Source organism: Anolis sagrei, chromosome 6, assembly GCF_037176765.1.
Source record: "Anolis sagrei isolate rAnoSag1 chromosome 6, rAnoSag1.mat, whole genome shotgun sequence".
Taxonomy (NCBI): domain Eukaryota; kingdom Metazoa; phylum Chordata; class Lepidosauria; order Squamata; family Dactyloidae; genus Anolis; species Anolis sagrei.
Window position 1 is genome coordinate 88991429 of NC_090026.1, and position 26775 is coordinate 89018203.

Here is a 26775-nt window from a genome sequence, read left to right on the forward strand (position 1 = left end):
GGCCCCAGATTTTGTCTTAATAGTATTTCCTATTTTTAAAAGTACTTTCTCATTGTGAAATCAGTGACATCTGGTCTTGGGGTTTGTGGAATGACAAAATGCAGAGTACCAGAACAGAATATAAAAGCTGGCAGTTGTTTGCTTCATTTACATGATGACCAAGTCTGGGTGAAAGTCAACTCATCTTGGTTGAAGAGTTGTTACAATAGAGGAAAAGCTTTGTTTAATACAGCAGATGAAAACTTTTATTAATGTTAAAAGCATGAGTAAGAATTTTGTGTCCCTCCAGATTTTGGACTGTAACTCCCAGCATTCCTTACAAATGACTCTGCTGTCTGCTGGGAATTTCAATTAAGCAACATCTGGAGGAGTGCACTCTCAAGGGGTCCTGTCTCAGGCTTAAAGTGTTAATTGCCTCCCCCCGCCCCCAATATGCTACTTTGTTGTTTTTCTAGATAGGAAAAACATAAAATATGATTAGTTGCACTATGTTTGTGTATGTGTGTGAGAATTCCTTGTAAGAAATAATAAATTACAGTTGCATGCAACATGTGACAGCGGATTTTCAATTAGATATGCCATAAAAATTACTGTATATAAAATAAATTAGTATAAAAATATAATCCATCTCTTTTAAGACAGCTTAATTTTTTTCACACAGTGATAAACTGATCTTTCTACTGAGTAATATATATGTGTGTGTTCTCTCTGTCTCTCTCTCTGCCGCTATCAAAGCAGCTCAACTGGCTGCCGATAGTAAATTTCCAGACTGTATTCAAAGTGCAGGTCATTATCTATAAAGCCCATAACAGTTCATACCCTGCCTATCTTGCATCCCCCTGTGTGAACCTATTTGAGCTTTAAGATCTGCTGGGGTGGCCCTCCTCTCACTCCCGCCTCTGTCACAAGTGTGGTTGGTGGGGATGAGGGAGAGGGCTTTCTCAGTGGTGGTCCCCCAGCTTTGGAACACCCTCCCCAGTGAGATTAGGTAGGCCGCTACCCTGTCCTCCTTCCGTAGGAATTTGAACACTTGGATGTTTAAACAAGCCTTTGAGAATGTCTAGCCCCAGTGGTCCGCAATTAATGACACAGCACTGCACTTTCATCACATGTCCTTGTTCCTTAGCTACTATCCCATTCCCTTGTCTTGTTTACAGTCTGGCCATGTCTTTCAATAGTTGTCACCATAGGTTATTGGGCATTGTTCTGAGTTTTAAACTGTTGTTTTTATCTGCTATATGTTTTACTTTATTGTATTCTATTGTGTGTTTATTTTATGTCCTGTTTTAGGCACTTTCTGCCATATGTAAGCTGCCCCAAGTCCCTTCAAGAAGATGGAGGCAAGGCCCAAGAATAAAGTAGTAGTAGTAGTAGTAGTAGTAGTTGTTATTATTATTAACCATATATAATGTGGCAGTTATTTCCTGGGGTTAAGGGCAAAGGACCTGTATAAAAGTGAAGAACCACAAATAAAAAAATTGCTGTTTTTTCCTAAAAAAAACCAAAAAACCAAAACATTTAGCTGGAATTTCTAGGTCTTATTTATTTATTATTTTATTTCATTCACTTATACCCCACCCTTCTCACCCCGAGGGGGACTCAGGGCGGCTTACAGGGAGGGCACAATTAGATGCCCAAATCACACAACAAGTAATCCAAAAAATATAACAATTCAGCAGTTAAATTAAAACATCAATACATAATAAAATCATAAATCCTAAAACAATCTCATGTCAGAGTCCATATATCAGAGTCCATACATCCGTTCTATTCCGTTTGTCCTTGTCTATCGCCAGGTCCTTGAGTTAGTTGTCAGAGTGACCAAAAGCTTGGTCCCACATCCAGGTCTTTAGTTTTTTCCTAAATGCTAGAAGGGAAGTCGCCGATCTGATCTCCCCGGGGAGTGAGTTCCACAGGCGGGGGGCCGCCACTGAGAAGGCCCTGCTCCTCGTCCCCACCAGCCTCACTTGTGACACTGGCGGGGTCGAGAGCAGGGCCTCCCCAGAAGATCTTAAACTTCGAGGTGGGATGTAGAGGGAGATCCGTTCGGACAAGTACACTAGGCCGGAACCGTATAGGGTTTTATAGGTCAAAACCAGCACTTTAAATTGTGCTCAGAATTGGATCGGCAGCCAGTGGAGCTGACGCAACAGGGGGGTGGTGTGCTCCCTGTACGCCGCTCCGGTGAGCAATCTGGCTGCTTCTCGCTGGACTAGTTGAAGTTTCCGAGCAGTCTTTAAAGGCAACCCCACGTAGAGTGCGTTGCAGTAATCCAGCCGGGATTCAGTCTTTAAAGGCAACCCCACGTAGAGTGCGTTGCAGTCTTCCAGCATTCTCTGTGATCAACTTTTATTGGAAGCTGATACTAGATTCGCAATGGAAAATAGAGATTCCTACAGATGTTCTTTCAAGAAATCTTTAGGTCCTCCAACACGACTGGAAGAAGTTGATCAGAGAATCACACTGGAGGACTTAAAGATTCCTAGAAAGAACAGTTTTAATCAATTCTGTAAATACTCAAGTCTACAAAAGTCAAAACTTCAAATGTGGAAGGACAGCTGTACTTTGCCCATACCAAGAATTTACAAATCAAGTACAGTAGAGTTTCGCTTATCCAACCTTCGGTCATCCAGCGTTCTGTATTATCCAACACTGTCTTCTTCCCACCCGGATCCACAGCTTTTTCAATACATTGCAATGTTTTGGTGTTAAATTTGTAAATACAGCAATTACTACATAATGTTACTGTGTACTGAACTGCTTTTTCTGTCCATTTGTTGTAAAACATGATTTTTTAGTGCTTAATTTGTAAAATCATAACACAATTTGATGTTTAATAGGCTTTTCCTTAATCCTTCCTCATTATCCAACATTTTCACTTATCCAAAGTTCTGCCAGCCCGTTTATGTTGGATAAGTGAGACTCTACTGCAAATGGTTTTCTCTGTACAGATGGAATCTGGTTTCATTCTATTTTGGCAGTATTTAATTTTGTAAAATAACAAATGTTGTAACTTTTATTTTACGTAAAACTGCTACGAGGAGTCAAATACAGTATTAGATTTAAATGTTTTTTCTTATTAAAATGGCAATATGCTATAATTTCTGGATGATAAGGAAACCTACGTGGACATTGCTTCTAAACATTGCCTGGTGCCATAGTGTTCCTTATCTACCATCCACCAGCTTATTTTTTGATGCACACCAAATTTGCAATAACAAAACTGTCAGAAAGTGCAAGGAGTGCAGCATGATAACAAAAAGTCAGACAATAAGCAAGCATTTTATTCAGTGAACATGTGGTGAAGAACAATGAAAATAATCTTGGAGAATATGTTTTAATTTTAGCTATTTGATCATTTGAAAAGCTTCATCAAGGCAGTCAACCCAGCTGGCTAAAAAAGAGGGAAGACTACACACAGAGAGACAGATGCTGCTTCTGAGCTGGGCTTTCTGAAATAAATAACACAATACAATACAAAACAAAATGAAATAAAAATTACTCTGAAACAGTTCCAAACTTTGCACAACGGCGACTTAACAAGAGACCACTTATTGTGCTATTCTCTCTCCTTCCCTTTTTTTTGTTTTGAGTTCTAGGATGCAAGTAGATGTTAATTTGTTTTGCATTTTAATAAACAGTACAATGGGTAGTCGCAAATTAATTCATACGATTTAGCACCCTTTGTCAGTTCCTATGTCAGGAAACAATGTTTAAGTAAGAGCAGTGATGCAGGGCTGAGCTAGCAAAGCATAACAACAGCAGACTGATGCTTATTCATATTTTATTAGCATCTATATCATCTTTTAACTTCCTCACAACTCCATCAACTTAATTTGTAAACCTCATAGCCTATTCTCTTTCAGATTAACTCCTTTTATCATTTCACTTGGAAACATGTGGCATCTCTACGATTCCACATAGCACTGAAATCTTAAATTTTTTATGTTGCTTATAACATGTGAAGGCTCCCTACACTTCACTTCGTTGATATGCTCTTTGCCCAATGAATGTTCATGAGAAGCTGGTGGTGGCTTAGCACACCTGTCAGGCTTCTGCACATTGATCAAGAGGTGTGATTCACATCAGAAGCTAATGAGAGTTTTCCTTCGCCTTTTAAAGAGACATCTCCTTTGTCGTGGAAAAGCGACACCTGATATTTAGAAATGTGCATTATCTATTCCACTAACTGTTCTTTGTATTACTTTGCATGAACCACTAGCAAGAAATTTTCAGCTTGTAACTCCTCTTGACAATTTATATCCACTCTGTCTCAAAGCCTGGGCAATGCAACATAATCTGGGCATTTCTGAAGTTGTTTTTCTCCACAAATAGAAAAGTGAGAATATTGATATCTACATAACAGTTTGGATTTAACTTCTTAATTCCTCAATTTTTGAAGAGGTTTTTGTGATGATTTGAAGCGCTACTTTGTTTCATGTTTTATTTATTGTATAGAGATGAAGGAACATTATTTTCTTTTCTATAGGTAGAGATCCAGCAACATCTTTCAATATTCAGTGCTATCCAGATTTTCTTCCCATCCTGCTGCAGATTTATGTGTTTCCCAGAATTTGCCCCAGGTGGTTTTCCAGTCTACTTGCCCAAGTTTTAAGGTGCAGGGGAAACCTGATGTCGACGTGAAGGAATCAGCAGTGTCACACAAAAGTAAATCATTCTGAAGTGCTGGGCTGGATCTGTATTGCATTAATTGCACATAGATCTCATTGAAATCAATGGGAATAAGGTCCTAGGAGGCTTAACCCTACTGAATTTAACCAAGCGGCACTTTCTAGTCCCTGTCTAACTTTTACATACATAGATGACACACAACTCTATTACTCATTTCCACCGAAGTCCAAGGAAGCTCTCAGTATTCTGAACCAGTGCCTGGCAGCTGTGAAGGGCTGGATGAGGGCTAGCAAACTGAAGCTTAATCCAGACAAGACAGAGGCTCTCTTAGTCAGTCGTGAGGCTGATTGGGGTATAGCATTAGTTCTCAACCTGTGGGTCCCCAGATGTTTTGGCCTTCAACTCCTGGAAATTCTAACAGCTGGTAAATTGGCTAGGATTTCTAGTAGTTGTTGGACAAAATGCCTGGGGATCCACAGGTTGAGAACCACCGGGGTACAGAGTGGCAACCTGTGCTCGACGGAGTTACACTCTCCCTGAGAACACAGATCCGCAGTCTGGGGGTACTCCGGGACTTGACGCTAACACTAAGTGTCGGCGGTAGCCGGTAGGGCCTACACATATTTAAAACTTGTGCATCAGGTGGAACCATATCTCGAGAAGCCAGATATGGCCACAGTGATCCATGCCTTAGTTACATCTCATATGGATTATTGCAATGAACTCTTAAGTGGGGCTGCCTCTGAAGATTGTTCGGAAGCTCCAATTACTACAAGATCTACAGCCAAGCTGCTGACTGGGGTGGGTCATAGAAAACATACCCCCCCCCCAAGTGAAGCAGTTTCATTAGTTGCTTCTTTGTTTCTGGGCCCAATTCAAAGTGCAGTTTATTACCTATAAAACCCTATACAGTTCGGGTCCTGCCTATTTACATGACCTCATCTTCCTTTATGAACCTGTTCAGGCTTTAAGATCGGCTGGGGAGTTCCTCCTCTCGGTCCTGCCCCCATCGCAGTAGTATGTATTTGATTCACTTTTTATATTACATTGTAGATGTAAATGAACGGGGTTGTTATAGATACTGCTGAAGTCAGTAATACCAAGTTTAAAAGGATTGTTGTTGTTATTATTATTAATTATGAAATAATATAGGTTGTATTGCAATCTTTGATCTTGTATGTTCTCTTTGTTGGACCCCAAAGGAAAAGCCCAACCTATTGGAGGAACATTCATATTTACTTGATGTATGCCAGATTGCCTTGCTTAAAAAAACCTGCTTTTCCTTGAAAATGACTGTTTAATGCTGTTCCTTTTGCTACTTCCCCCAATTTTTCAGCATACAAGGTATATATGGAATTTTGTGCCAGTTGAAATAAATTTGATTTTAGTACTATCTTCAGTTCTGCTGTGTCATTTGCCACTGCACAGAGCAAGGCAAGTACAGCTCAGAAGCCTAGCTTTTCCTATCACTGTTTTGGAGAATATATCCACTTGTTACAGACTAGGTTGATTTGATTGGAAATACACATTTAGAATATAACTTATATATATCTTCTATAAATATAATAAAAGTCAAAGTTTGTATGCTTCTGGGCAGCACATTTCCAAGATAGCTCCAACCGACAATGTATCTGGACCAAACCTGGTACACATCCACAACTTTGAATACTGGTGGGGTTTTGAGATAATTGAGCTTGAAATTAAGGAGTTGTAGTTCACTTGCAATCAAAGAACACTGTGAACCCAAATGACAATGGATCTGGACCAAACCTGGAAGACAGACCCAACATGTCCAATTTTGAATACTAGTGTGGTTGGAAAAATGACAGATGATGAAGGAAGTTGTAGTTTACCCACATCCTTATGCATTTTGAATGGGGCCATTCTTAAAATCCGAAACCTAACAATGAATATTTTTAATGTTTATCATTGCAAAAGACCTAATCTAGGCCTCGCCAGGTACCTAAGCTAACAGAGTTTAAAATATAATTAAGAAAGCTTTTCATATGTGTTACCGGCCCAGTGACAGCCTAGTTCCAGGCATTGGGTAGTATCTTTAATTTCTCAGCTTGGATAATGGGATTGTTCCTTTTTGGATAAATGTTAAGGTCCAGGTCTTATAAAAAAAAAAAAAGGCTTCTCTGAGTAGAGTGACAAACAGCAAGTGTGTAATCTATCCTAGGAAAACTAAAATAAAGCACCAACCCCCTTTACTCTCCTGGTGCTTTTTTGAGGGGAAGTACCGAAGAGTCACTATTATCATTTTCTTACCCAGACATATAAAAAGTCCAGAAGTGTGACAGAATGACAAGAGCGGATTGTTGCTCCCTTTAGGTTTTCCCAGAAGAGACTTAAGTTCTTGCCTTTTGCCACTCTATTCAGAATAGGGGTGGCTTCTTTTTAATAAGAGTGAATATGATGTACTTAAATTTATAGGTTAAATTATAAATTTATAATGTATAAGTTGACCCAGAGTCCATGTTTTAATTAACATTTCTAGACTTATACATGAGTATGGGTGGTAGCAATAAATATTTTTGAATTACTGATTTAATACACACTTAGGCTGGTGGAGATGAATATGCTTGTGTAGTGAAATTTATAGCCTTTACTTCTTTTATTTATTTGTTATTTTTTCTAATTTTTCACAAGTTGTTTACAATGAATAAAGTCAACAAAGATATAGTACCATGTAATCATTTTGCATTTGACAGTTTGAACATTATTTTCTTGAGCATTATATAAATAGAGAGAGGGAGGGGGAGAAATTAATTAAAGACCTTAACATTAATAATTAATACAGTGAGATAATGATAAAAGTAATAACAAAAGGACACCTAAATTGGTTTAAAACTTTCCTTTTCTAAAATATACTGTATTTATAGTTCTAATACAATTATTCTAATTACTGAAATATATTTAACTTCCTCCCCTCCCTTTACCCCTTTCCCCTTCTTTGTGCCACCTTCCCCTGGACCAACTTATCTAATTCTTTATCTCCAAAATTTCATTGTTTCTGTTGCAGGTTTCTTCCCCTATCCTCCAGTAAACACAAAGTCTTTAAATTTTCCCCATATTTTCCAAAAGTCTGATTGTTTCCCTATTCTCCTTTTAACTGTGATGTCAAACTTCTGTATACCATTCCTCCAATTGGATTTCGCTTTTATCTTTCAATTTTTGTAGCTACTAACAGTCTCGTTAATAAATTGGAAATTAGTTCCTTCATTTCTCGTGAGGATTTAATAATGTCGTAAAGTGATAATAATGCTGTTTCTGGTGTGCTCTTTATCTCTATTTTTATTATCCCTCCTATTTTCTTAAATACTAATTCCCAAAAGTTTTGTATAAATTTATAAGACCACCACATATGGGTTTATTGTTGTTTATTCGTTCAGTTGCTTCCGAATCTTCATGACCTCATGGACCAGCCCATGCAAGAGCTCCTTGTCAGCTGTCACCAACCCCAGCTCCTTCAGAGTCAAGCCAATTACTTCAAGTATACCATCCATCCATCTTGCCCTTGGTCGGCCCCTCTTTTTTTTTCTTTCCATTTTCCCCAGCATCATTGTCTTCTCTAAGCTTTCCTGTCTTCTCATGATGTTGCCAAAGTACTTCATATGGGTATATGAGCCTATTTCTTGTCATCCTCTCCAGCATTGATTTGAGCATTTTCCATCTATCTGATTTAATCTAATTGGTGTTAAATACCATCTCCATATTATTTTATAATAATTTTCTTTCATTTGTACAGGCATATTTTTAAAGTATACACATTCTATTTTTCCATTTTTGAATATTCAGAGTTCTTCCAAAGTCTAATTCCATATTTCTTTTAGATGGTCTTGTTCTTGCTCACCTTCCAATGATATACATATCACTTGCTGTACCTTTTATTTTTTCATTTTCTATCTTAGCTTCTCTTTGGATAATCATCCTCTCAAATTTTGTGTATTCTCTACCACCCATATAGTTCTTTCATATATAAGTTGACCATTTTCCCAGTTGTAAGCACTTATATGCCTCTATGCCTATACAGTATGCCTCTGTAACCAATGAAAGTTGTGGCCTATTTTATCTCAGCAAATGTCTGTGTAGTATCTTTTTGAGCAGAGCAATACTTATGCTCAGGCCCGTAGCCAGGATTTTGTTTCGTGGGGAGCTGAGTTTGATTCGGGGGGGGGGGGGAGGGCTGAGTCTGAGTGAAAGAGGGTCTACCTTAGCAAACCTTTTGTCTCGTTACTCCAATACCCCCATGCATATGGGATATATTGAGCATGGTGATCAGATCATGATATGAATAAACATAACAGTTTAAATAATGTACCAGTAAGGCTTTCTCGTGGCCCACCATGAGAATTCCAGGGGGGGGGGCTGAAGCCCCCCAACCCCCCCCCCCCCCCGGGCTACATGCCTGCTTATGCTCAAACCAGCTAAAATCTGTCCTGTGAACTGAATAGTACAGTGTTTTTTTGTAGGCTTTGGCTGATCATTCCTCCCTCAACCCCAGTGAGAGAAAAGCCATGAGCTATCCTCATCAGTGTTTTCCCACTTAATTTAAATACACTTTGCGACATCATTCCCCAATCTGTTGTCTGTAAGTTGCTTTGTGATGAAATTTTCTTAAGTTCCAGGGAATATAGCTAATGGTGAGGGAACACAGAGATGAAGTCTAGTAGATAGTGATCACAAGGTTGAAGAAAATATGGTTTAGCAAAACCTCCTTTGACTGGTATTGCTACTCATCTAGAGAAAAACAGCACATGAGGACAAAGGCAAGGGAAAAAAGCATTTATGTTGAAATGAGCCACTTGTATAAGCCAGGTCTTTTACCATGCATTTTTGTATGTCTTTGTTTAACTGTCTTCCCTACTGTATATACTTAAGTATAAGCTGGCCCAAATATAGGATGAAGCATCTAATTTTACCACACACACAAAAAACCCTTCTTCAATGTAAATGTGCTTACATAACCTTCCAATAATAATAGAGTAAAATAATAACTATAATAATAATAATAGAGTAAAATAATGGAAACGTAATAACAGTAATAATAGAGTAAAATAATAACTAATAATAATAGAGTAAAATAATAAATGTAATAATAATAACAAATAGAGTAAAACTATGAATGTAATAATCACAATAGTAAATAGAGAAAAACAATAAATGTAATAATAGGGTAAAATATTAAATGTAACAACAACATAATAATAGAGCAAAATAATGTAAATGTAATAATAATAATACATAGAGTAAAATAATAAATGTAATAAAAACATAATAATAGATTAAAATAATATAATAGTAATAATAATAGTAATAATAATAATAATAATAATAATAATAATAATAACGGAGTAAAATAACAAATAACCTTTACTCGATCATAAGCCATGGGGGAATTTTTCAGCCATAATAAAGGGCTGAAAAACTCAGCATAAACAGGTAATTATTTCATGTTTGGGTAGTAATGTTACTAATGTTGACTGTTCTAATAAAGAGGAAATACCATGAATCAATGTTATCAATGTTATTCTCTTTAAAGTTTTAAGTATTATAACAAAAGTGAGGAATCTTATTTTATGGAAACAATGTATATGCCAGCCTTGCATATTTATTTCTGATTTGCTTATTGGGATTATTTATTGTAGCATTTCAAAGCTAAAATATGCTGTGTGTCACTTAACATAACATATCAAGAAAAAAGCATAAAATATTTAGGAGTTTTTCTTCTGTTGAAACTTGCTCTCAATCAATGTCACTTTGAGGTTTTCTTTGCACAAGAGTTTTGGGTTCTCTTTCCTGCCCTTCCTCCTCTCTCTTATCTTTTATAAAGATAAGTCACATAGATTTATTTAACAGTATTAGTGTCTTTGATAGTTTGCTTGACACAGTACTGCAGATGTTTTTTAGTAGATTCACACTCATTAATTTGGTATGTCCATCAATTTGATAGTGGTTGTTTCTGGAATTGTTAATGACTTTATTTTGCAGTATTCCCTGGATTTAGTAGTTCAAAGGACTTGGATATGAGAAATGAACAGAGAAACTGTTCCCCTTTAGACGTGATAAGAAGCATATCATAACATTTGAGAGTACAAAACCACTGTGAATAATGCTATCCTGGCATTATCATTCTATCCTGATTTTGTCTGTGCATCCTGTCATGGTTCAATCTTTAGCTGACAAAACAAAGTTTCAGGAATAAATAACCTGATGCAAATCTCAGACATACCGTTCATATCTTGCAGCTGTTGGCATCAACAAGCTTGTGTACAGGGCCTGTCAAAATCCTCCACCCTATGAGCAGAAAATTGTGCGTGTAGAAGCAACATTTCACAAGATTTGTCCAAATTTTACTGCAAACCCACTGAATAGAAGAAATGGTAAACACAATAGTTCCTCAAAGGAACCTAACTAGGTTCTTGTGGGTTTTTTCGGGCTGTATGGCGATGTTCTAGAGGCATTTCTCCTGATGTTTCGCCTGCATCTATGGCAAGCATCCTCAGAGGTGAGGTCTGTTGGAACTGGGAAAAGGGTTTATATATCTGTGGAATGACCAGGGTGAGACAAAGGACTTTTGTCAGTTGGGCTAGGTGTGAATATTAGCATACAATGGGCTGACTGTGCCTGGAGCAAACTCTTCTTGAAAGATAACTAGATGTCCCTGCAGCTGTGGACAAGTCTACATAGGGACCACCAAGCACAGCGCCCAAACAAGGATCAAGGAACATGAAAGGCACTGCAGACAACTTCAGCCAGAGAAATCAGCCATAGCAGAGCACCTGATGAACCAACCTGGACACAGCATTTTATTTGAGAACACAAAAATGCTGGACCACTCTCACAACCACCATGTCAGACTACACAGAGAAGCCATTGAAATACACAAACATGTGGATAATTTCAACAGAAAGGAGGAAACCATGAAAATGAACAAGATCTGGCTACCAGTATTAAAAAATTCTAAAATTGCAACAGCAAAAACAGCAGAGAGGAAACAGGCAGGGACATCTAATTACCTTTCAAGAAGAGTTTGCTCCAGGCACAGTCAGCCCATTGTATGCTAATCAAGGTGGTCAGTTGAAATATTCACACCTAGCCCAACTGTCAAAAGTCCTTTGTCTCACCCTGGTCATTTCACAGATATATAAACCCTTTTTCCCAGTTCCAACAGACCTCACCTCTGAGGATGCTTGCCATAGATGCAGGCGAAACGTCAGGAGAAATGCCTCTGGAACATGGCCATATAGCCAAATAAACCCACAAGAACTTAGTAATTGCAGCCATGAAAGCCTTCGACGAACCTAACTAGATTTGTTTATCAAAGGTCATAGTACTCTGAGTTGGAGCTGATTGTGGACAGAGGCTAATTCATGTTGCATTGCACCTAATGTATTTGACATTGGGGGCTGATTATTTTGTAGCACTCCTGAAGGAGGGGAGAACCCACCTGTCAACCAGTGTCCTCTGGAGAACTTCAGGTAATATTTTGGAAACAAGAATAGTCAGCATCAGAGGCCTGTCATTTGTTGTATGCCAGGCCATTCCCACCATAGTTTTCTTTTCTCTATGATTAACAACTAACTTCTCTACCTTTTCCAAATTAGAACATTAAAAGAAAATGCACAAACCAAATTATAATTGACTTCTGGATCAAATTTTGGCCCAGTTATTTTTTTAAAATAAATCAAAAACTATGAAGGCAGATTTTATTCTTGTTTCATCATCTATAGATAACAGTTATAGGCTGATCATGTTTACTCAAAAGAAGTTCCATATGTCTGGCTGCAATCAATTTCCTGACCAGGATGGCCAGTGAGCATAATAGCTGGGGAATGCTGAGATTCGTTGATCAGGGTGCAATATATTTCTAGACAGATATGGTTAGGATGGTGCTCCCGGTAGCACAGTGGGTTAAACCATTGAGCTGCTGAACTTGCTGACCGAAAGGTTGGTGGTTTGCATCTGGGTAGTGGGGTGAGCTCCTGCTGTTAGCCCCAGCTTCTACCAACCTAGCAGTTTGAAAACATGCAAATGTGAGTAGATCAATAAGTACTGCTCTGGTGGGAAGGTAACAGCGCTCCATGCAGTCATGCCGGCCACATGACCAACGAGGTGTCTTTGGACAACGCTGGCTCTTCGGCTTAGAAATGGTTGGGTCCCCTGAGTTGGACACAACTAGACTTAATGTGAAGTGGAAACCTTTATGGTTAGGAAAAAACCTTGGGCTTTATGCACATTTTCTTGGGAGTATGCCTCACTGAACAAAATGAGCATCCTACTTTGTGGGATGTAGTGAAGCTTACTTTCAAGTTGTCAAATGTATTTACAGATTTTGTCAACATTGTTTTCCTTAATGGTCTTGCTCCATTTTTAATCATATTAGAAAGTTGCTAATTTTTCAAAATAAGGATGAAGAAGTATGGGAGAACATTGCATCTTTTGTATCAAGGAATTGCATGAAAGTATTTCAGCATAATGCAGTATTATTTCACATTTGTATGCATATTTGTACATTTTTCTTTCCAAGTTTTTCCCAGCATTATCTTGTATTAAATCAAATATGATGTTCTTATTAAGATCATTTCACCTTGACGCTTTTAAGTATACCAATGGTGAGTGCCATTAGAGGTCATCCTACTGCTATACCTCTTTAGTGTAATACAATTTCATCACTAAAAATGTTCTTCCATCTGTCCAGAAAATGAGCACTGGTTTTCTTCTGTGCATTCCCTGCTGTGTGAGCTGCAATTAGAGAAATCAGATTGCAAAATCTGTGGATAACTATGGCCAGGAGGCACACAAAATAATTGGTGGTGATAGGGAAGACATTTAGTAAGCATAGTAATTAAGGGTGGAAATTATCTATCCAATGGAGTATGGAATGTTCCAATACCTGTTGTGATTTTCAACATTCAGCATTATGACAATTTTTCTCTCATTTATTTTCTTTTCTCCTTTGGAGAATGCCTGCACTTAATAATTGTCTCATTTGTATGTGCAGTCCTCCCAATCGTGCTTTAAATTGTTATGAAGTAAATAATACCATTAGTCTAATATTACATTGTCACTCCTATATTTGTATGTTTTCTGACTTCTCTCTTTCTGCCTTGATCAGGCATGCAGAAACTGTGGTATTCTAGTGGTTGTTGAACTACAGTTGCCTTCATTTCTCACCATTGGACAGACCAGGTGGGGCTGAGGGGAATTAGAAACAAACCAACAATATTAAGTCAACCCCTACCCTGGTCCTGCCTTAATTGATTTCCATCCAAGTTCATGGAGAAAGAGCAAGTCTCTGAAAGCCTCATCTCTTATTGTACTGTTGTTTGCATTTCCAGCGTCTGTCTCCAAAACTCAATTCATATTAATCTTCATGTGTGAGTCTCATAGGATCACCCTGAAAAAGTCACATTATCTCTAGCTAACTATAACGTCATTGTATGAGGCTAAAACCTGATTTTCTGTTCTTAAGTGTAAACCGATGATGGCCTCCGATGTTAGTTCCAGTTGGCCATCTAGCCTCTGTTTAAAAACATAATGTTACATCACCTCTTAACCTTCACTTCTTCAGGCTAAACTTAACCAACTCCCTAAGACACTTATTTTATCATTGCACAAAGAATCTGTGCAATGATATTTTGGAAAGGCCCTGGATAACGACTTTAGATTATGTGATTTTAATATTTGTTTTTATGTGTTTTAATACTCTGATTTGAGTGAAAATATTTTTACCAATTGTATGTTAACATAATTAGTAAAAATATCTAACATAATAGGAGGCTGTCATTGGTTTACACTTAAGAACAGAAAAATCAGAATTCAAACTACTGTATGTCTCTTCACGTCGCAAGGAAGTAAGCAATCCAACAAGATAAACCTTTACAAAAAAAACCCCCAACTTTATATTCCTTGTCTTTTCTGCTATGAGGATCTTGGAATGGGGTTTTAGCATCTCCCCTTATGAACCGTCTAGGACTTTAAGATTGTCTAGGGAGGCCCTGCTCTCGATCCCGCCTTTGTCACAAGTACGTCTGGGACAAGAGACAGGGCCTTCTCTGTGGTGGCCCCTCGGCTATGGAATGCTCTCCCTAGGGATATCAGATCAGCCCCCTCCCTTTTAACATTCCGAAAAAAAGTCAAGATTTGCCTTTTTGAGCAAGCACTGGCAAATGCAATGTAACAGACATAGGAAAATGGAACAACTGGACGATGTGACTGGACAATGTTTTAACAAGGAGATACTAATGATATATGTTTTTATTGATCTTGCTATGGTTTTATATTATATTTTAATGTTCTAATTGTATTTTATGGTATTGTGGGCATTGAATTGTTGCCTCTGTAAACTGCTTTGAGTCACCTGTGGGCTGAGAAGGCTCTGAGCCCCCTTCAAGGTAGAGAATAGTGGGGTACAAAAATGGCAAATAAATAAATAAATAAATTTTAGGACATAATTAGTTTCTAGACCTTTTACCATTTTGTTCATCTTTTTCTGAACATAATCCAGTTTCAGTATCCACCTTGAACTGTGGTGTACAGAAGTGGACACAATATTCTAGGTGGGATTTGACTAAAGTAGAATATATAGTGGTACTATTACTTCCCCTGTAGACGCTATACTCTTATGATGCAGCCTAGAATCATTATGCTTCCACATTATGCTGTTGACTCATGTTCAGCCCCTTCCAAACTGCCCCTATATCCTAGGAATTGATTCCAGATTATCTTATTAGTTTATCATCATCATCATCATCATCATCATCTTATTATTATTAACAGCATTCCATGCAGTCATGCCGGCCACATGACCTTGGAAGTGTCTGCAGACAACGCTTGTTCTTCAGCTTAGAAATTGAGATGAGCATCAACCCCCAGAGTCGGACATGACTGGACTTTATGTCGGGGGCAACTTTACCTTATCTTACTATTCTAGATTATCTGGCAGTGGAGACTCATTTAATCCAGTTTAAAGCAGATAATCAGGGGTGTGACTTTAACTTGTGTAATTTGTTTTAAATGTAAACTGTTATTATAATTGTCTTTGTTTGGGCATCTAATGATTGCCGGTTGTGAGGCCACCCTGAATCCCCCTCCGGGGATGAGAAGGGCGGGATATAAATGTAATAAATAAATAAATAAATAAATAAATAAATAAATAAATCAGATCCTGGGATATAGGGCAGTATAGAAGGGGCCTAAGACTCCTAGATCCCTTTCACATTTACAGTTGTCAAGCCAGATATATGTGCATTTCCTTTTTTTGTCTTAGAATTTTCCTGTTGAAATTCAATTTGTAGCTTTAGCCTGGCTCTCTAATCTGTTAAAGTAATTTTGAATTCTGATCCTGTCTTCTGGTGGTTAGCTAGCCTTCCTAATTTGGTTGCATTTGAAAATTTGATATGCATGTCCTCTGTTCTATCATCCAAGTAATTTATAAAGATGTTGAATAGAACTGGGCCCAGGACAGAACCTGGTAGCTCCTCATTCATCTTCAGAATGAAAAGGAACCATTGGTCACAATGAGCACCCTTTGGGCTCAATCAGTCAACCAACTACAAATCCACCTAATGGTAGCATTGTCTAGTCCACATCTAGATATGCTACACCTACAGCATTCCCACCATCTACCAAGTTTGTAATTCTATTTGTATTATTTGTAATTAATTTGGCATTACTTGTTTTTGAGAAACCTACATTGATTTTCAGTGTTAACAACATTCCTTTTTAAGTATTTACAGACAGTCTCTTTAATGATCTGACTTTAGAACTTCTCCCAATATTGATATCAGGCTGACTGGGTGGTATTTGTTTGCCCCCCCCCTCCCCGGCCGCCTTTCAAAGATAAGAGAAGCATTTACCCTCCTCCAGGATTTATTCATGCGTTGACTCACAATCAGATAATTCAATAGGTCTACTCTTATTTACAATTAAACCTTAAGTGTCTTATGAAGGGATTTCTAGAGGAATAATTGTTGCAGCAATAGCAACAGGGAGTCTTGAGAACCCTGCAGACCAACATATTTGTCATGATCTACTGTATACACTCAAGTATAAGTCGAGAGCAAATTTTGGTGCCCAAATTATGGATATGGATAAATTGGGGGTCATTTCTCAGAGAGAGGAAAGCACCAGGAGGCCATCTGTCCCTGGCCGTGACCACAATTTTCCCACTGAGACATTTAAAAAGGCCAGTAGTGGTGCCATGGCAGAGAGTTGAGGGGCTTAGTGCTTTTAGTCTCTTCCTGGACGGCTAAATTCCAAAAGGCTAAATTCTTGCCTTTTGCCACTATCCTCAGAGAAGGGAATTGTTTCCTTTTTAAAATAAGAGTTAAGTTGCAATATTCACATTAGCCTGTGGATAAGTCGACCCAGGTTTTTGAGGGTTGATTTTCTGTAATAGTTGGTAGGCATACATGTGCGCATGGGTCAGGAATGTAAAGGAGTGACGTCAGAAGGAAATTAAATACAAAAATTAGACTGGGACATTTGCCCAAGAGAAAATAGTTGCAAGGACCATTAACAAAACTGTGGTGACCACAATAGAAATATTCCTGGCATTGGTGAACTATTTTCTATAAGTGCTAGAATAAATAACTATAATTTTTATTCAAACCAAAGGAGATTTATTTGTATGTTGTGAAAAATTGTAAGTTTCACACTGTAGCTTCCCCTTGAAGTTTCTTTATTTGACCGTGGTTACTTCAAAACCAGCAGTAGGGTGCTCTAAGCCTTTTGCAGAATGCAAAAAAGCATTGCTGGCAGATGGTAGAGTGGCCCCAAGCCCAAAGCAGTTAATCACTAGAAACAGGCCACATAATAGAGACGTGAATACAGGAACCAGACATTACAATAAACCCAGATGCCAACTTGGTCCTCACATCTAGCGAGGCATTATTATTGCAAGACCTAGTTCTACCAGCCACAACATAACAAAACATCTGCTCATCTTCCCATGTGATATATGCTATCATCTGACAGCAGTGCCTTCCACATTCTACATAGGACAAACAGGGCAGTCTCTATGCAAATAATAAATGGAGACAAACCAGGCAGTAAAAACCAGGAGGAGAACATTACTTAGTTTATACTGATGACCTTGAATTAGTAGAGTTACATTTTTCTTTACCAAGTATTTTTTGTTGACATGGACTCACAAGATTTAGAATTTAGAAACCTGAAGTGCAACAAATATTTTTTTAAGTTGCTTATCAAGGGTACTTATGTTTAGAAAGAAGGGAGGAAAAGGTAATTGCATACACTCCTATTATATTTTTATTGGAATGATTACATACAAATTTAAATTATTAACAACTGCAACACAGATTGGGGCCCCTTCCACACAGCTGAATAAAATCCCACATTATCTGCTTTGAACTGGAATATATGGCAGTGTGGACTCAAATAACCCAGTTCAAAGCAGAAAACTATATTATGGGATTTTCTGCCTTGATATTCTGGGTTATATGACTGTGTTGAAGGGCCCTGAGTCTCCCTTATCAAGAAATCTCAAGTACTCTAAAACTTGAATTTTTCCTGCCCCAAACACCCACTTCTGCCTTTAGGGAAGGGGGACTGTTCACATGTCCAGTGGCCTGCTGGGGTTTTCTCCAAGGAGTTCTGACATTTAAGTGAAGCAGGAGAAGTGGGAGTAAGGGAGGAAGTCACTTATACAAGCCCCCTTCAAAAGAAGTTCAGAATGATCCTATTCTTTCATATTTGATCTCAAGGGAATCAGGACTTTCCCTTGCTTTCCTTGTTGAAGTCCTGTGGCACCAAGAACCCTTTCTCCAAGGACTTTGCAGGTCTCTTGTGAGGACATCATGGCCCTTCAGGGGGCTACAGATCACAGGTTAGGACCTATTGCCTTGCATTAACAATTTTTTGAAAGCTGTAACCTTTCAAAACATCTGGAATATTGTGTCCAATTCTGGGCACCACAATTCAAGAGAGATATTGACAAGCTGGAATGTGTCCAGAGGAGGGCGACTAAAATGATCAAGGGTCTGGAGAACAAGCCCTATGAGGAGCGGCTTAGGGAACTGGGCATGTTTAGCCTGAAGAAGAGAAGGCTGAGAGGAGATATGATAGCCATGTATAAATATGTGAGAGGAAGCCACAGGGAGGAGGGAGCAAGCTTGTTTTCTGCTTCCTTGGAGACTAGGACGCGGAACAATGGCTTCAAACTACAAGAGAGGAGATTCCATCTGAACATTAGGAAGAACTTCCTGACTGTGAGAGCCGTTCAGCAGTGGAACTCTCTGCCCCGGAGTGTGGTGGAGGCTCCTTCTTTGGAAGCTTTTAAGCAGAGGCTGGATGGCCATTTGTCAGGGGTGATTTGAATGCAATATTCCTGCTTCTTGGCAGGGGGTTGGACTGGATGGCCCATGAGGTCTCTTCCAACTCTTTGATTCTATGATTCTATGATTCTATGAAAACTGATACAGGCAATTTATTTATGTTTGTGTAGTGCTGTTGTGTGAGACTTGGAGATTTATAAAGACTTTGAAAAGGCTTTCCTTTGGATGTATACCTTTCCTAAAAGAGCACTCAAAGTGCCTAGGAGTGCTAAAAATCGATTAAAACAAATAGTACACTGAAGAATAAATTTAAAAAAATAATTAAAAGTGCATTAATAAGAAAGATTACAGAACCTACGCAAGGTAAAAACCACTCCATACCAACTTATACATAGAACAAAGTTATGTCTGCATAGAAACATCCTTGTCTTCCCGCAGGAGGACAGTGATGGGGAGGCCAACTGAACCTCCCATGGTTGGGACTTCTACAGCTAAGGAGCCCTCAATGAGAAGATCCCTAGTGCTTTTAACAACTGAGAAACCTACCCAGTTTAAATAAATATAACAACATATTGGTCTAGAACAGTGGCTCCCAACCTTTTTTTGACCAGGGACCACTTTGACTAGGGACCACTCTCCAGCATTAGTACCAGAAGGGTAAAAAATCAGTTTTTGGTCAACTTTAGGTTTCATTTGGTTATTTGGGTTGCTGATTCAGAAAATTGCATTGGGTGGACCACATCAACTCTAGTTTCTGTTATAGAATATATGTCATTCAGTAGTTGCCATGTCCTCACCTACAGAAAACTATAAGCACTATAAGAGGGTTTCAGGAGACCAGTTGCTCTCGTTGCAACAGTGTAGTAATGTTGAGACTGCGGACCAAATTTTAGTTCTTGTGGACCACTGGTGGTACACAGACCAAAGTTGAGAACCACTGATCTACAAGGAGGTGGGAGAAAATGTCTGCATATCACAGAGAAAAGTTTATTTCTTTAGCTTTTACTTTGAAATAATACAGTACAGGTAATGTAATAGGCCCACTTCACGAATTTACCATCAAAAACAGATTTTAAAAAGCAATTGACTATAATGCTAAGAAGGGAAGTTTTTTTAAAACACATTCTTCATTTGAAAAATTCCTTTGTATTCTTGTATCAGGTTAGGTTGACTGACAGCCTGCTTGCTTATTCATTTTTTACAGCAGGTGCATTGTATTGTATTACATATTTTTTAAAATTAATTTTACTTACTTTTTATACTTTGATAGAAATGCAAGTATATCATTCCTCAGTATATAAATTTCTTGGGTGTTTCCTCTCTATTTAAAGAAATAATTTTCTTGTATGTCCTCATTCAGAAGCTCTATTCTATATTCTTGTCGTATGGTTCTTGGAGGCTAAGATAAACTGTCGCAGGGTGCAGAGTAGCAGCTAGCTTCTCCTATTGTTATTTAAATTGTTCCTTTTATTATTAGTTTTGAATATTTATTAGTTTTTGTGATAACTTTTCATTATTCAGAAAGGGATAACCATATATCCCTATGGAAAAGAGAGTAGAATAAATATAATTTTTTCATAGCTTCCTTTCTTTTATAAAGATTGTATTCCATAGGGCTTTGCACAGAATCTGTTTCAAAGGCCTGAGTGCCTTCAGTACATGTTTACTCTTACTGATGGCTCATAAAAACAAGGTACATTGAATCTTTCACAAGATCAGGATTCAAAGTTTGCATTTCTCCCATATGGGAACATAATTAAAGAGGTAAATGTTGTGTATTGGTGTCAACACTGGCAAAGATGGAGAGATTGGAAAAGGTGTGTGTGTATGAATGCTGTTCAGAGCATTTTAATAATGGCTTTTGATTGAAAGCGTACCCCTTGGTACATTTTCTTGTTCATGTGCATATTTATCCCTACTTACTTTTTGGTAATGTCTTTATTAAACCAAAGCATAAAACAACAAGAATTGAGAAACGACAAAAATACAAAACATAGCTAACCTAAAATAATATTACAGATATAATTAATATAGCTACACTACACTACAAAGTTCAACTAATAAATTACATAATAAAAAATAAAAAGAAATGGAAAGGGGGAAAAGACAATGACTTCCAGTTCTTCAGCTAATGTTTCTAATTATCCAATTATCTTACTTCCCTTAATTATAAACCTTAAATAAACTTTTACATATCAGACTGGCTGATGGCATTATATTATCGTGTTGTAGAGATGGATAAATTAACAATTTTAATTAGAATTCATTAAGAAGTTTTAATAAAGATTGGCATATAGTAATTGTTTTCTTCAGGGAACATTGCAGGGAGATATCAGTGTTAGACTTTGAAGAATGGTAGGATGAAATGATACATTTATCCCTACTTGTAATGCAAGGCATTTGCCCAAATAATATATGTGGCCAAATTTATGTGTCAAAATAAATTTCCCAAATAGATTAGTCAAATATACGGTATATTGGCAACTGAAAGTAAAGAAGTGAGGAGAGAAACCAGGCACAGTACAGAGTGCATTTCTTGGGGAGATAAGGGGAATTTGCATTTTAGAATACTGGCATTATATGCAGCTATAGATTTTGCTGCCTTACAGGTCCTCCTCAGGTTTATGCATAATATTTACCTTTGTTGATAAAATGATGAACAGTGATTTAGGTAATCTGGAATGCCAAAGGAAGTGCCTCCAATCAACAGTTAAAATTCAGCAGCTCTGTAGAATTGTGTGAAACTTATTTATTTACCATAGACTATGTGGATGTTTACAAATTTTAACGTTTGCATAACATAATTTAACATTATTGATCAATCTCTTTTTTGATTTCAGCTGAGTTACCGGGATCATCAGCAATCAGGCTTTCTTCTTTGCGTGATCTTCCAGCTCAGCTGCAAGAATTGTACCAGCAGGGCTTCATCTTGGCTGCTGTCCATCCCTTTGTGCAGCCAACTAATGAGAATGAAAAGACTCCCCAGGAACAAATCTTCAGGGCTGTACTGATCAAGAAAACAGAAAGGTAAAGCTCTTCTAGTGAACTGGGAATAAAAATAGGCAATGAGCTTTCCTGCTGAGATTTGACCTAGATCAGGAAATTATAGCAATGTCATGTTAATATTTGCTGTGCAAGGCTTGGTTATTTTTACACGCTTAGGAAGTTTTCTGTGTTTATAATCCATCTTCAGCTTTACAAGAAAGCTTTGAATATAACAAGTTGAAATGTGTTCCATATTTTGAAACACAATCACAAGGAAACACTTAATCCTGAGCAGATAATTTGAGGACAGATTATGTTATATTATATAATTATTCATTAGAATAAAATAAACAAATCAATAAATAAATTGTGGAAATCTTATTTTGTAATAAGCAGCAAGAAGAATTTGTTTTTAAATGGTTATTTCCCCACTGCTTTGAAAGTCATTCCATATTAAAAGGTAGAAAAATGTATACCTGCATTTCACAATGCCATAAACTCTTAATTTTTAAGATACTTAAAAATATTTTTGTCAAGCATGTGTGGTGTTTTGTTTTGCAAGTTTTCCTTTGATTCCTCTTGCTAAGTGATACAACAGTGTTCAAAGGGGATTATACATTTGTTTGTTTTTTATTTTGAAATTCTCAAATTGCCGTTGGGGAAATATGGAAGAGATGATGAAACCTTGGTCCTTCTGATGCTGATGAGTAGAAGACATGTTCAACATGTAAATGTGATCGGTAAATACCATACATTCTAACTGGTATTTGTAATATGTTTCTGGCCACTTTTCTCTTGAATGACCACAATATTCTGATGAGGGTTACATGATGAATTTACACTGACTTAAAATAAATCCAGAGTGACAAGAATCTTTTGCCACCTCTGAATGACTTCTTTACCCGAGTGTGAAGATTGCTTTCTGATCCTCCTGGAACTACAGATTGTTTTTTTCTCTCTATTGGGCTATGGAGACTTTGAGGGGAGAGATTTTTGCTTCTTAAATTTCTTTGGTGATCACTCTCTTTATTCTTTTGCAAATATCAGGAGTTTCGGGAGAAAGTTGGATTTTTTTTCTTCTTATTAAAATCCATTGTTATAGACAGCTGGTATAAGAGAAGAGTTCACCATGTTTTGCCCAAAAACAAGCCACTCTTAAGAGATTCACTGTTTCTGATGGTCACAGATTTTGTAAAGCTTCTGACAAAAGAGTTGTTTTGATGAGAGTTTTTTAAAAAATGAGGATTCCTCTCACTAAGAAAGCTCTCTTTCCCTAGACTTACATAACCTCTCAGATTGTTGGGATACGTAACATGCTCTTTAGTGAGGATCTCAAAGCAGAGCAAGGGCACCTTTGGTCACAGCAGCCTTTTGGTCTTCCAGAATCCATACTGGATCCAAGAGTCCTCTGAAGAATCAGGTTTTTCTGAGAAGGTTCAACCTCACCAGAGCAGACAATCTCTTTCTCAGTTTGACATTCACCTGACCAACTGAATTTCAGTTTATTATATACCTAAATTGACAAACATACAGCCCTTTATGTAGGACAGTGGTTCCCAACCTTTTTTTTTTTAACCTGGGACTGCTTTGACCAGGACCATTCTCCAACATTAGTACCAAAAGGTTTATGAATCAGTTTTTGGTCAACTTTAGATTCATTTTGGTTATTTGGGGTGCTGATTTAGAAAATTGCATTGGATAGACCACATCAGCTGTAGTTTCTGATATAGAACATATGTCATCCAGTAGTTGCCATCTGCTTGCCCACAGAAACCCATATTTAATAATCTAGATCTGATGTGTTCAATCCAAGGGGCTGGGGCAGGTCAACCACAGGGAAAAAGTGGCAGGTGGCATGAAAGGGGCAGAAATAAAATACAATAAATAAATAAATAAATAAATAAAGAGGAAGGAGGCTCACAGACCAGATTTTGGTTTCACAGCCCACTGATGGTCCATGGCCCACAGGTTAACCACTGCTGTAACCAGACAATGAATCAGGATTTCCAGGGATTCTTTGACATCTGTGCACGGGGGACAGTATTGAACCTTGCCACATTCCATAGGTTAACAGCCTGTTTGCATTAAATCCCCTCCTTTTGATGTACTTTTCCTTGTGTAGTTTCTACTCCACAAATGTTTCTAATTAAGTGACAGAATGATCAATGATTTCAATCTATAGGTAGTTCCCAAGTTATAAACAAGATAGGTTATGTAGGCTACTTCTTAAGTTTAATTTGTGTGTAAATTGGAACAGGTACATTTTTAAGTGTAACTCCAGCCCCAACCCTCTCTATATATTGTTGTGGGAACAAGGATTGGTGGAAAAGCTTCAGTGGAGACATCTTTTCCCCATGATAACTCTTTCAGGAGTGAATTTCCCTTCCTTAGGGGTAGATTTCTCTCACTTTCTGTTGTCTCAGCCCTATTCTTAACTTTGATTAGTTTGTAAGTCGGATGTTTGTAGCTCAGGGACTGCCTGTATCTGGCTTGTTCTATGCATTTAGCAATAATTCACCCAATGTTAAGACTCTTGAAATGGAGAGTGTGTCCATATATTATGGTGGAATGATTGCTAGAGAAGTAGGAACTTTAATAGTAATATTTGCAGTGTCTGCAATAAGGCAGAGTGGGAATTGTGTTGTCCTGCAGATCCAGAGATGGATTGCAATTTCCAGCATTCTGTGCCATTGGTTGTGCTGTCTAGGCCTGATTGGAGTCATAGTCCAGAAATCAATTCTTGCCCATGTATTAAGGAAACAGAGGAAAAAGAGTAGCCACAACAGTCAGCCAAGAGTTTGTTGGGTGTTGTCATAAACAAGATGGAAAATATAAATGAATAAAAAAAGATAGTTAGGATTTAGGCATCAGTGGTTGCGATCTCATGAACAGTATAATCCTCTCTCCAGAAGTAATGTAGTTTGGCATAAGTTGTACTTTTCTGTGATATAAAACATACATGAATGGTAGGTTAATTGCCTTGTTTGATTGGAATTTTGTTAGAAGAGAGTGCATGGCATTTTAATCTTTAACTACAGGGGAAAAAAAGAAATTTCTTGTAGCCAAACAACTTAGTTTTGACATTTTGCTTAAAAGACTGTAGCTAGTTAGGATTTTTAGCTGCTATACACAAAAAGCTTAAGATTACTGGAGGCTCAGTTATAAGTGCAAATTCATTAGCAGAAATTGCATGCCGTGTGAATTTAGCTAGGACTACCTGCTATGTTACTAAAAGCTTTTAGCCTTTATTTGTATGGCACAGCACCACTCTGTTTTGAGTCCTCTCAATACAATGTAATGTACTTTAAATCCTTCGCTAAGCATTGATTGTTTGCAACCTTTCTTTGTACATAGTACTAGCTGCATCTGTGCCTTGTTTTTTTATCCATCTTGGTCTGTACATCACCTGAATCCAAATGGATTTATTTTGTTTTGTACACTTCAGATTGATGTGTATGTGTTTGTAATATAACACTTGAATTAATATGTGCTGGCATTGCTATTTTGATTCTTGATCAACTTATTTTTAATTTGACAGATGGAGACTTAACAAAGCTGTATATTTGCATCTTGAAGATGTCTTACCGAAACTAATGTTATAGTTATGACTCTGATGACTTGATCCAGGCCTTTCAAATGACTGTAGACTGTAACAGATTGGCCTACCTTGCAGGGTTGGTGTAAAAGGCAGTAAACAGGCCTGGCTTGCAAAAACTAAAGAGCGTAGGGGGGAGGGGGTGGAGCGATCAGGCAGCCTCATAGCTGGATGTGCAGTCTGTTTGGCTGATGAAATTGGAGGGAAATTGCTTAGCAACTGGAGACGGGTAGAGCCAGAGGGAAAGAGAAGGAGCTAAGGCAGCCATAGTTGTCAGTTGGGAGTTTGGTGTTTAAAGAAGTCAGTTCGGAGTTTTGAAGGGGAAGGAAAGACGAAAGAATGTTTGGAACTGTTTGATAGAAAGATACCTCTTTGAGGACAATAGTTAAAGCCTTCAAGAAGAAGGAAAAGAAATATAGTAGGCCTCTATAGTGATTAGAGTGCTGGTGTGGAAGAGAGTTTTTAAAAACAAATTTCAACACACCTTTGAACCTTCAAAGGTTCAAAAAGATCCTGTTTGTATTCCTGTGTGTTGAAATTTGTTTTAAAAAAACTCAAGTTATAAGACAATTCTCTGTAAAAAGTAAAGCTTGATTATTTATTTGAAACCACTACGCTTATTTACTGTTCAAGAACAAAATAAACAACATATTCTTGTTTTATTTCACCTGAAGAGTTTGTGTCACTTTTCAAACATTCTTTTGAAGGAGGTGCTCTATGTAATAATTAAAAAGGTGGCAGCAAAAGAAACCTTAATAAATATTCGGTAGCAGCAAAAGAATTACAGTGGTAGCTTTCCACTGACTGGCCTTGTGTGTGAGGGTGTGTGAGCGAATCCTGTTTCTTCATGGCCTTGCCTTGTCATTTGTCCTCCATCTTTGTTGCATATGCCACCTTACAATTAGCGGGGGGGGGGGGGGGACGACGACGACGGACTGTTAACTAGCAAATATTTTCACATCAGAATCATGGCCCACAGAGAAATTTGCCCATGTACCAGAGAACAGGTTTCCTTGTTAGATGCTCTGTTTTATTCTGAGTTTTATCTTGGTGTTACATGTTTATATGTTTTATGCACCTGTATTTTATATTGTGTTTTATGTCATGTCTTGTTTTATGGACCTTGTGCCTTGTGTAAGTCACCCCAAGTTCCTTCAGGGAGATGGTGGCAGGATACAAAAATAAAGTTGTTGTTGTTACATGGGAACACCTTTAAAGAAAACAAACCATTATGTGAAATCTGAGATAATACAGTAATCT

General features: G+C 37.7%; 1 protein-coding gene across 1 annotated transcript in view; it reads left to right on the plus strand.

The window, feature by feature from the left end:
* Positions 1–26775, plus strand: part of RFTN1 (raftlin, lipid raft linker 1) — a 135760-nt gene that overhangs the window by 29044 nt on the left and 79941 nt on the right. Inside the window, exon 3 of the mRNA XM_060781982.2 lies at positions 21776–21962. Coding sequence (XP_060637965.2) covers positions 21776–21962 — 187 coding nt within the window. The remainder of the gene's footprint in view (positions 1–21775; positions 21963–26775) is intronic.